The sequence below is a fragment of the Chiloscyllium punctatum genome, chromosome 26, assembly GCF_047496795.1.
Source record: "Chiloscyllium punctatum isolate Juve2018m chromosome 26, sChiPun1.3, whole genome shotgun sequence".
NCBI classification, from domain to species: Eukaryota; Metazoa; Chordata; class Chondrichthyes; order Orectolobiformes; family Hemiscylliidae; genus Chiloscyllium; species Chiloscyllium punctatum.
Window position 1 is genome coordinate 8,139,866 of NC_092764.1, and position 12,008 is coordinate 8,151,873.

General features: G+C 42.7%; 1 protein-coding gene across 3 annotated transcripts in view; it reads left to right on the top strand.

The window, feature by feature from the left end:
- The window catches only part of cdh11 (cadherin 11, type 2, OB-cadherin (osteoblast)), a 238,661-nt gene that overhangs the window by 199,544 nt on the left and 27,109 nt on the right, over window positions 1–12,008 (top strand). For all 3 annotated transcript variants that reach the window (XM_072595837.1, XM_072595835.1, XM_072595836.1), the window contains 2 exons: window positions 6,221–6,342; window positions 11,833–11,938. In XM_072595837.1, coding sequence (XP_072451938.1) covers window positions 6,221–6,342; window positions 11,833–11,938 — 228 coding nt within the window. The remainder of the gene's footprint in view (window positions 1–6,220; window positions 6,343–11,832; window positions 11,939–12,008) is intronic.

A 12,008-nucleotide genomic window follows, 5' to 3' on the forward strand; every position in this document is an offset into this window, starting at 1 on the left:
ACTAGAATGTGGGATGTTCACCAAGGCCATGTAGAGATAGTGAAACCTACACATAGCCAATGAGATTTCTACGTGTAGACCAGCTGATTGTTACGAGATCAGTCAAACAATATGATAAAGGCAGAGACGGATGATGGCAATGATGGTGCAAATATGTGACACCGTGGTTACAAACAGACTAATTTAATTTCAGTTGCTGGAAAGCAGGATCGAGTCTACAAGAGTTGGAGTTCTGATCAAACTCAACCTCTCCTGTTGTGGCGAGTGTGAATGACAGTGTCCTCTACAGGTGCCTCAGCTGAGACCAACTAATGATTCAGACTCAAAATTGGACACTTGTTTAAATTCAAGGAGAAATAATTGATTCTGAGTTTCCAAGATGGAGTTAGATATATGAAATAACTGCCCAGAGGCCGGTATCCCATCACCAAGTCACCCTTTAGACACTCGGACCAACCAACCCAACCACCCCGTAGCCCAACACTTCAACTCCCCCTCCCACTCCACCAAGGACATGCAGGTCCTTGGACTCCTCCATCGCCAGACCATGGCAACATGACGGTTGGAGGAAGAGCGCCTCATCTTCCGCCTGGGAACCCTCCAACCACAAGGGATGAACTCAGATTTCTCCAGTTTCCTCATTTCCCCTCCCCCCACCTTGTCTCAGTCAAATCCCTCGAACTCAGCACCGCCTTCCTAACCTGCAATCTTCTTCCTGATCTCTCCGCCCCCACCTCACTCCGGCCTATCACCCTCACCTTGACCTCCCTCCACCTATCGCATTCCCAACGCCCCTCCCCCAAGTCCCTCCTCCCTACCTTTTATCTTAGCCTGCTGGACACACTTTCCTCATTCCTGAAGAGGGGTTGATGCCCGAAACGTCGATTCTCCTGTTCCTTGGATGCTGCCTGACCTGCTGTGCTTTTCCAGCAACACATTTTCAGCTCTGATTTCCAGCATCTGCAGTCCTCACTTTCTCCTCCTTTATTTACACGTGCACAGTACACTGGCTGTGGCCAGCCAGCTTGGAGTCAGTCCCTAAAGTGAGGAGATTCTAAATCCCCTGTTTATCTCAGTCAGCCGGGGGTTCCTGATTGGCCTAGGATAACAACCCCAATCAGGGATCTCATTGTCAATGTGATCCACCTAGTTCCAATCACTACAAAATAGTTCTTAAAGCTAAAGGGAATAACAAAGTCAAAAAGTGTGGCGCTGGAAAAGCACAGCAGGTCAGGCAGCAACTGAGAAACAGGAGAGTTGACCATTTCATCAGGAAAGATGAAAAGGTCATGCCTGAAACGTCAACTCCCCTGCTCCTCAGGTTATATTCCCTACAGTGTGGAAAAAGGCCCTTCGGCCCAACAAGTTCACACTGACCTTCGAAAGAGTAACCTACCGAGACTCATTCCCCTACATTTACCCCTGACTAATACCCCTAACACTATGGGCAATTTAGAATGGCCAATTCACCCTAACCTGCACATTTTTTGGACTGTGGGAAGAAACCCTCGCAGACACAGGGAGAGCGCGCAAACTCCACACAGACAGTTGCCTGAGGCTGGATTTGAACCGAGGTCCCTGGTGCTGTGAGGCAGCAGTGCTAACCACTGAGCCACCGTGCCACCCTTGCTGTTGCCTGACCTGCTGTGCTCTTCCAGTGCCACACTTTTTGACTCTGACTCTCCAGCATCTGCAGTCCTCACTTTCTCTTGTATTGAATAACAGAGCAGGCTGGGAGGGCTGAATGGCCTAGCCATGTTTTCTCAGTTTCGATGGGTATGAGTGGTTTAGTTTTGGACGTTTGGGATCTCCTCTTGGCAGAGAAAGCAGTTTGATGTACAGTCACTGTCATATTGTAGGGAATCACTCAATCCAGTTTGCAACAGCAAGCTGCCACTGTGACGTAACAACTGGGTATTCTGTTTGGAGTGATGTTGTTTGAAGGTTAAATGATCCTGGAAGAATTCTCGTTTTTGTTTGAATTAGTGCATGGGTACATCAGAGAAGGAAATGGGGACTTGGTTACCAGCAGGAGGTTCATGGAGCAGTACTGGGGTGTGAGTGTACATTGTGTGTACAATTCCCTGGGATGGGATTAGCATTACCAACCTCTTCATTCAGAATCGAGAGCGCTGACAGTGAAACAGATGGTTGCATAGCTCATTGCCATTTCATATTGAGCCTGTGGAAATAAAAGCCTCTTTATTGCAGCATTCGGTGTTGCACGTAATATATAAGTTTGGAAGTGTTGATGAAAGCTGTGGGCTGCAGGGGGATATCAATGACCTGGTCAGGGTGGGGGCGGGGAGGGGGGAGGGAGTGCAGCAAATATCAAAAGGAATTCAGTTCAGAGAGATTATGCATTCGGGGAGGACAAACAAGGATTTGCAGACAATAAATGGTAGCATTTTGAAAGGTGTGGGAGAACTGAAAGGTAGCAGAACATTTAGGAGAGAATCATAGACTCCCTAATTTTTTGGAAGCAGGCTATTCAGCCTATTGAGGTACCAGGGTGCATCTGCAGTCCTCACTTTTGCCTGTTCAGCCTATTGAGTCCACACTGACCCTCCAAATAGCATCCCACCCCATCCATGTCACCCTGTAGTTCCCATAGTAATCCAGCTAACCTGCACATCTTTGGACTGTTGGGAGAAAACCAGAGGAAACCCACACAGACATGGAGAGTGCGTGTAAACTCCACACAGGCAGTTGCCTGAGGGTGGAATCAAACCCAGGACCCTAGCTCTGTGAGGTAGCAGTTCTAACCACAGAGCCACTGTGCTGGCCTCATGTTGAGGTAGTCAAAAAAAACATATGGAGCACATTCCTTCGTTGCCTGAGAACTAGAGTGCTAAGGGCAGGGAGATTGTGCTGGAATTGTGTGAGAACACTGGACAGAGTTCTGACACCTTATTAGCATTCCAGTCGAAATGTCAACTCTCCTGCTCCTCGGATGCTGCCTGACCAGCTGTGCTTTTCCAGCGCCACACTTATCGACCGAGACAAGAGTAGGACGTACAATACTGCTCAGCACTTCACAAGAAGAATGCAGGTCCACTTGAGAAGGTACAGGGGAGATTGAGAAGGAATAGACAGTTTTCACTCTGACAACAGATTGGATAGGTTGACTTTGTTTTCTTCAGAACTGCGGAGTCTGAAGGGAAATGTAATAAAATTGTAAGAGACTTGGACAATGTGGATTGGAAGGGCCTGTTAGGGTAAGAAAGGCATCACTAAATAGGAGGCACAGATTTAAAGGAATTTGTAGAGATATCGGAGGTAATGTGGTAGAAATGTTTTCACTTAAAGTGCTAGGGGTCTGGAAGTCACTGATTAATAGCGGTACAGCAGATATGCTCATCCATTTTTAAGCACCCACAGATCTACATGAAGTGTTGTGGCCTGCGAAGCTGGATAATGGGATCAGATTTGATAGCTCTTTTTAGGCTGGCACATTAATGACTGGCTGAATGGCTTCTGTTCCATATTGCTATATCTTATTGTCATGCCCAGTGTAGACAGGAAGGTGTTATAAATCTTAAAATTGCATTTTTACAACTGCAGACAGACCTGAAAAGCAAGTACCTAACTAAATATGGACCATCACAGCCACTTATGAAATTCTAGAGTTCCTTTGCTTAAAGGTGAACCACCAACAAACAAGTCCAGATTATACCAACACATCATTCTACTTTAATCTGGACAATGGATCCGTTGAACCATGAATGTGAGGTGAAAATGAAATGAATCTTATCAACCTTCCATTATATAATGATGGCTCCGCTAGTACCCATTAAATACTTGGCTCTCTCAAAACTCACAAGCTATGAAAAGCCACAAGGCACGGTGTTTATTGGCTTAACACATCACTTAATTTTGAAAAAGACTTTGGTCTTAGGACAAGTCACATGGGTTAAAGAAGTTACGCCTGTTGCTTGCTTTCAAAAGTAGCATCAAAGTGTGTTCTGAGACAGATGTCATGTGAAACACTATCTGAAAAATGACTGGATCAGCTGAAAAACCAATGTGCAGCCAAGTTTGTTCCAACTTCAGGTTCACCTGACCGATGATCTCCCACCAATTAAATGAAAAGTAGCTACTGAAAATCTTTTGCTTTTACAAGACTCTCTACACCAGCTAAGACTTCAATTCATCCAAGAAACTACAGGCCTATTACAAAAGTGACTGAAATGATTCCACATTCAATCATTTTTATGCTTTTTTCATTAGCATGTAATCTTTGTGTGCATGTTAATTTGTCTGAGACATCAACTTTTAAACCTTCAGGACACATTGTGACAAAAATTAACTTTATTTTTAAATTCACAAAAACTGGCTGCTAGAACCATTTATAAATTATTCTTCAGTGCAAGAACACCATTAGTCTGGTCTATTAAAACACTTTGATTATATATTTAAAAAATTAAAAATTCTGCCAGTGACACTAGCAGCTTAAGAGGTGTGATAATTTTTTTTTAAAGTTTCCTCTATTCATTATAAAGGTCAATTTTGGGGTCTGGTCTGTAATTACAAGCATCAAAGCCTTAAACATCAGAAAGCTATTTCAAGCTGTGGTGCACATGTCCACTGCAGTGCCAAATAATGCTCAGGTGAATCCATCTAACCAGGTAATTTCTGAGGAGAGTAAATTATTTTTCTTCAGTTCCCTTTCCAAAAGCAGGCTCAACCCCCAGAGATCTTCAACTGGAGAGTGAAGAGGACAGATCCAAAATATTCCCCAGTTGGGGAACCAGTTGGGTTCTCTGTTAGAACCAATCTGATGCATGCTGGCCATCCAGTTAACTGATCCAGCATTACCCGTTTTCCCACAAGACCTACTGCAACTCAATGAACACTTGCTGCATGAAACTATTACTGTCCTCTATATCAATTCCCTTATCAAGTTCTGGTTAAGAAGCAATTAACTTTGAATAGACATTCCTTCAGTCTGAACTGAGCTAAATATTTAGACAGGGCAAATAGTTACTATCTTGATTCGGATTTATGTTTGAACTTATAGCAATAAACACAGCTTGCCACACACACAGACACACACCACACACACACAGACACACACACACAGACACACACTCACACATGCACACAAGACACACAAACAGATACACACGCACATTAACTCATACATGCACAAATGGGCACACACACACAGAAACAGACAGATAGATAGACAGATAGACAGACAGACAGACACACACACACACACACACACACACAGAAACAGACAGACAGATAGATAGATAGACAGACAGACAGACACACACACACAGACACACACACAAACACACTCTCTTCAATGCTCTAGTAATTCGGGGTTACCATTTCCAACAAACAGCTTGGTTGACCTGAGGAATGCTCCATCTGATTAGCACTTGGCTAAGCACTAATCTGGTCAAAACTTCCTGTGAGTAAGATCACAATATCAAATGACAAGTCATTGTCATTGTGGCAAAATGTTACTGTGTGTGACCACTAGATTGCTTTTCAGTGCAGTATAGCTTACAAGTCTTTAGTTTCTATGGCATTGATTTCAGGTTAACTTTGGCATGTTGAAGTTACTTTCCCAAAGAACTGAATGCAGTATTTCATATCTAAGTGCTGTTCTTGTTGACCTTTCAGCTCCTCATTCAATCTTGAATAAATTTTAACTGAATTCATCCTATTTTTTCAGATGTTGCACCTGTTACGGTTGGCACAAAACTGCTAAGCCAGTGAAACATGGAGTCCAGATTTCAGTCAGAATTGGGGTTGTCCATCAGCTACTGTCTGTGTTACAGACTATCATTTAAATTTGAAGCTTGATTTTGAATTACCGTGGGCAATTATGTTGGAATGAAAACCCATTCACCTGACTCTGAGACTTCAACTGATCCTGAGAGCTTATCACACCTTCCCTGAGCCACTTCCCACACAGACCATATTTAGTCCTGTCTCTAAGCTTTGTTCTGAGAGGGGAGCATTTTTGTGGGTCAATTGTTCTAAAGAAGCCGTGCTGGTCTCAAAAGATTAACTCAATTTCTCACTCCAGAAATGCTTCCAGACCTGCTGAGTTTCTCCAGCAATTCTCTGAGTTGATAAGATAAGCATGAGTTTAAATTTCACTCCAGATTTGGCTCCGTTGATTGCCCTGTGGTTGATGTTAGCTTTTTTTTCCTTCCTTTGTACATTGTTTGCTTATTAATAAATCTTACCTTCTTCACAGACAGCCAACTCCAGACTTCACGTGCTCAGGTAGCTATCAAAATCCAGGACATTAATGACAACGCACCAGAGTTTGCCAAACCTTATGAAGTGGATATGTGTGAAAACGCAAAGACAGGAAAGGTGAGTATCGTTGGCAATTTCAAATAATCTGGTTGGATTTCTCAGCATTGTTGAGTGTTTTGAGAGTATTGGAAAATACCTGGAGTTTCAACCTTTGGGGGAAAAATTCCACAAACTCACGTGTTGGAGAAAAAAATTCCTTTACTGACCTTGGTCTGTAAGAGGTAGGGGCAGAGGTAGGCCATTCAGCCCCTCAAGTCTGCTCCACCATTCAATGAGATCATCTCTGATCTGATCCTCCTCAATGATGAACCAAAAGAGCTGTGGATGCTGTGAATCAGAAACAAAAGCAGAAGTTGTTGGAAAAGCTCATCCACTGCGGCAGCGTCTTCGCAGAGAAATCAAAATTAACGTTTTAAGTCTGGTGGTAGCTAGGAAAGTGTTGGATTATAGGCAGAAGATAGGGCGTGGGGAGAGAGAATAAGGAGTAAATGATGGATGGGAATAGAACCCAAAGAGAGAGAAGGACAGTTGGGCAGATAAAGAAGTGGATGATGATCTGGCTGGGAGGGTGAATAACTGTTAATGGAGACTGTTACACCTCATTTCCCACTTGGGTCCCTGCAGCCCTCTGGATTCTATATCGAGTTTAATAACTTCAGGGCCTGAACTCTCCCATGTCCAAACCCTCTACCCACACACCAGGCCTTGTTATCACACAGTCTGCCATAACACACTAGTATCGTTAGCCACTAACAGTCCACATTAACAGCTATTCACCCTCTCAGCCAGATCATTATTGACACTTTTGTCTGTTCAACTGTTGTCCTCTCTCTCTCTTTGAGCTCTATCCCCACTGATTGTTTATTCATTCCCTCACCTCACTCTATCTTCCGCCTATAAATCGAAATTTTCCTCGCTACCATCAGTTCTGAGGAAGGGTTATCGAACCCAAAATGTTAACTCTGATTTCTCTTCACAGATGCTTCCAGGCCTGCTGAGCTTTTTCAGCAACTTCTGTTTTTGTTTCTGAGAATCCTCAACTCCACTTTCCTGTATTTTGTCCATAACCCTAAAAATTCAAATGTACTAAACAAGCTAGTTTCTCTCTGCCTGACCAATAAAAATTCAACAGATCGACTACTATCTAGCAGAATAAATTTCTGCTCATCTCTGTCTTAAATGAGCAAACTCTTACTCTGAGATGACGCCCTCTGGTCCTAGACTTATCCACAAGGGGAATCAATCTCTCCAAGTCTACCGAAAGAACTGCAGATGTTTTGTATCAGAAAAAGAAACATAAATTGGATATAGGTTTGCTCTCTGAGCTGGAAGGTTCATTTCCAGACATTTCGTCAGCTTACTAGGTTACATCTTCAGTGGGCCTCAGGTGAAGCACTGCTGATAACTGCTACTTTCTATATAGATGTTTGGATTCTTTGGGTTGATAATGTCATTTCCTCAGGTGATGTTATTTCCTGTGGTGAAGTCACTTCCTGTTCCTTTCCTTAGGGGGTGGTAGGTGGGGTCTAACTCGATGTGTTTGTTGATAGAGTTTCGGTTGGAATGCCATGCCTCTAGGAATTCTCGTGTGTGTCTTTGTTAGGCTTGTCCTAGGATGGAGTGTTGTCCCAGTCGAAGTGGTGTGAGGATATTAGTAAGAGAGAGTCATGTCTTTTTGTGGCTAGTTGGTGTTCTTTATCCTGAAAATAGAAAGCAGGAATTATCAGCAGTGTTTCGCCTGAGGCCCACTGAAGATATTACCTAGTAGGGTGACAAAATGTCTGGAAATGAACCTTCCAGTTCAGTGAGCAAACCTACATCCAAAACCTCAACCTGAACTACAAATCTTCTCAAAACTCACTAAAAACATAAGTTGCTGGAAAAGCTCAGCCGGTCTGGCAGCATCTGTGGAGAAAAATCAGAATTAACTTTCAGGTCAAGTAGCTCTTCCTCAGAAACCTATTGAACTTTTTAAGCAACTTCTGTTTTTATTCCTCTCCACATCTACCCTGTCTATCCCACCAAGAAGCTAATATGAAGTCTCCTTGTGTCTGTTCAAACTCCAATAGGTGCATCCTAGAAAACTCAATGTCTCCCCATAAGAAAATCACTCCATATCCAGGATCACCCTCGTGAACCTTCTCTGGACTGCCCCCAAATACCTGTACATCCCTCCTCAGATAAGGAGCCAAAAACTGTTCACAGCATTCTAGCTGTGCTCCGACTAGCATCTTGTACAGATTTAGCAATACGTCCCTATTTTTATATTTCATTCCCTTTAAAATAAATGCCAACATTCTATGTGCCTTCCTGATTACCTGTTGAACTTGGATTCTTTGTGATTCATACATGAAGACCCCCAAATCCTTCTGTGCTGTAGCTTTCTGTTATCTTTCTCTAATTAAATAATACACAACCCCTCTATTCTTCCTGTCAAAGTGCATAACCCCATAATTTTCCACAATATATGCCATTTACTAAGATTTTACCAACTCACTTAACCTGTCTATATCCGTTTGCTCTTTTTGCCTTGCTTTCCCACTTTTTTAATGTCATCTATAAGCTTGGCTATGCAACGTTCACTTTTCTCATTTATGTTTGAATAAATATAGAAATTAATTATGGGGCACCACGGTGGCTCAGTGGTTAGCACTGCTGCCTCACAGCGCCAGGGACCCAAGTTCAATTCCTGCCTCAGGCAACTGTCTGTGTGGAGTTTGCACATTCTCCCCGTGTCTGTGTGGGTTTCCTCTGGATGCTCCAGTTTCCTCCCACAGTCCAAAGATGTGCAGGTCAGGTGAATTGGCCATGCTAAATTGCCCATAGTGTTCAGGGATGTGTACATTAGATGTATTGTCAGGGGAAATGTAGAGTAATAGATTAGGGGAATAGGTCTGGATGGGATATTCTTTGGAGGGTCACTGTGGACTTGTTGTGCTGAAGAGCCTGTTTCCATATTGTAGGGATATTTGTTCCCTGCAGCACTCCACTAGTTAATAGATTGCCAGCCTGAAAATGTACCCCTTATCACATCTCTCTTATCATCTGTGAGTTAGCCAATCCCCTACCCAACCTAATATACTATCCTCAACATCATAGACTTTTGTCTTATTAAGCAACCTCATCCTCATCCAATGCCTTTGGGAAATTCAAATATATATTACATCGACTGGCTCCCCTTTATTGTTTCTGCTTGTTTCTTTCTGAAGCAAGACTAATCAATTCATCAATTGTGATTTCTCCCACATGAAGCTGTACTGTCTCTGTTTGATTATATGACATATTTCTCACTTTGTAATTGGCCTTAATGAGAGATTCCTTATTTCATAAACAATGCCACTAGTTCTGGACTCTCCCACATATAACATCCTTTCAGCAGCTACTCTTGTCAAATTCCTTCAGAATCTTATACATTCATTATTCATTCAGGGGATGTGGATGTCACTGGCTGGGCCCAGCATTTATTGCCCATCCTAAGTTGCCCCTTGAGAAGGTGGGGGTGAGCTGCCTTCTTGAACCACTGCCGTCTGTTTGGTGTAGGTAGACCCAGAATGTTGTTATGGAGGGAATCCCAGGAATTTGACCCAGTGACAGTGAAGGAATGGTGTCAAGCCTCTCTGGGTTAGCACCATGCAAATCAAGCCTCATTGTATCCAGAATCAGCACAAAACTTAAAGACTTTAACATAGCACACAAAATTCCCCAGTTTATCTTTCTTCTACAATTCAGGTTAATGGAAAGCATAGACAATGTTCTTGTACTTAACACAAATAGATTCTAGCGACATGGACGTAATTATGAATTGTTGATATATAATTCTACTAATTAAACTCTTTAATTCCCTGATAAACCTACCACTCCACATACATAGGGAAAGACAAAAACATTGGTATTATGGTGGAGGGCAAAATTGGGATGGCGGTTTAATGGCCCTGTCTATATGGTTTGCTGAGGTGATCCATTTGCTTGACAGAACTTGCTGTTCAATTATTTCTCTTGTCCAGGTAATTTACACTTCCTTACAGACAGCAACTGGTTCACAAATTGTACAATCCCTTGACTATTGGTTAAAAGCTACAACTTATTGTAACTAATGAAGGGGAATAAACTGGCTTTCATCAAGCATTAAGGTATCTTCTATGACAGAGATAGAGAAACAGTACCTCATATTTTGGAGATCTGAAGGCTTCTGGCTATATCATTCAGAACCACATGCTGTTCCAGCACTTGGGAGCCAATCATATAGCAGCTGTCAAGGAAGAAACCCTTTGCCATGAAAATGTGGTCACCAGGCCATGGACCAGATACTAGTTACCAGCCGAATCTCACTTTGTACAGACCTGCTGGTGCCAGTCCATCTGCAGAAATCTTCCTGTGTTGTTGGAACAAACAACATTAATCCCTTCCCAATCAGAAAAAAAAAATAAAGATAAGTTCTTTGCAACAGCAATACATTTCCAAGTCAGGATGATGAGTGGCTTGGAGGGGAACTTGCATGGGGTGATGTTCCCATGTATCTGCTGCCCTTGTCCTTCGAGATGGTAAAGGTGCATTGGAAGGTGCAGTCTGAGGAGCCTTCCTGAATTTCTGCAGTGCATCCTGTTGATGATGACCACTGCTATAGTGCTTGATGTGGTGGCGGTGGTGGTGGTGCCAATCAAATAGGCTGCTTTGCCCTGGATTGTATCAAATTGCTTGACTGTTGTTGGAACTACATTCTTCCAGGGAAGTATTGCAACATATGTTTGAGTTATTCCTTGCTGATGTTGGACAGGCTTTGGAAAGTGAGGAAGTGGGTTACTCACTGCAGTATTTCTAATCTCTGACTTGTTATTGTAGCTCTTCTATTTATCTGGCAGTCCAGTAGTCATCTGTCCATAGTAATCTCCCAGGATATTATTAGTAGGGGATTCAGAGATGACAATGCCATTGAATCTTAAAGAACTATGGTTAGATTGTCTTTATTAAAGGTGGCCATTACCTGGCATTTGTATGGAATGAATATCACTTGTCACTACTCAGCCCAAGCCTGGATTTTGTCCAGATCTTGTTGCTTTTGAACATGGACTGTTTCAGTATCTGAGGAGTTGCATATGGTGCTGAGCATTGTGTAGTCATCTGCAAACATCCCCACTTCTGACCTTACAATGGAGGAAAAGTCATTGATGAAACAGTTGAAGATACTTGGACCTAGGACACCACCCTGAGGATCTTCTGAGAAGATGACCTGGAGCTCAAGTGACTGACCTCCAACAACCACAACTATCTTCCCTTCCAAGGACTCCAAACCTGTGAAGAGTTTCCCCCCTGATTACCATAGATTCCAGTTTTGCTCAGGTTCCTCGACGCCACACCTTATTGTCAAGGGTTGTCAAGTATCTTGTCATGGTTTGTAAACTCATTGCTTTGGGAGTGGTAACATGCAAAAGTGATTATCTAATCTTCAGACAAAAATTAAACCATTTTCAGACTGAGAAAAGTAAGTGTTCATTAATCCTGATTTCCAAATATTGATTAGATATTAATTGTCTGACTCTTTAATTACAGCTCATCCAGACAATTCATGCTGTGGACAAGGATGAAAGTGCAAATGGACCCAGGATGACCTTTAGCATTTCTCCAAATCCAAACTTCACAATAACACAGAGCACAGGTAAACTGCTGAGCTTTAGCTCTGCCTCAAAGAACAGCTTTCATGTCTTAACGTGTCTCTAAGATAATAA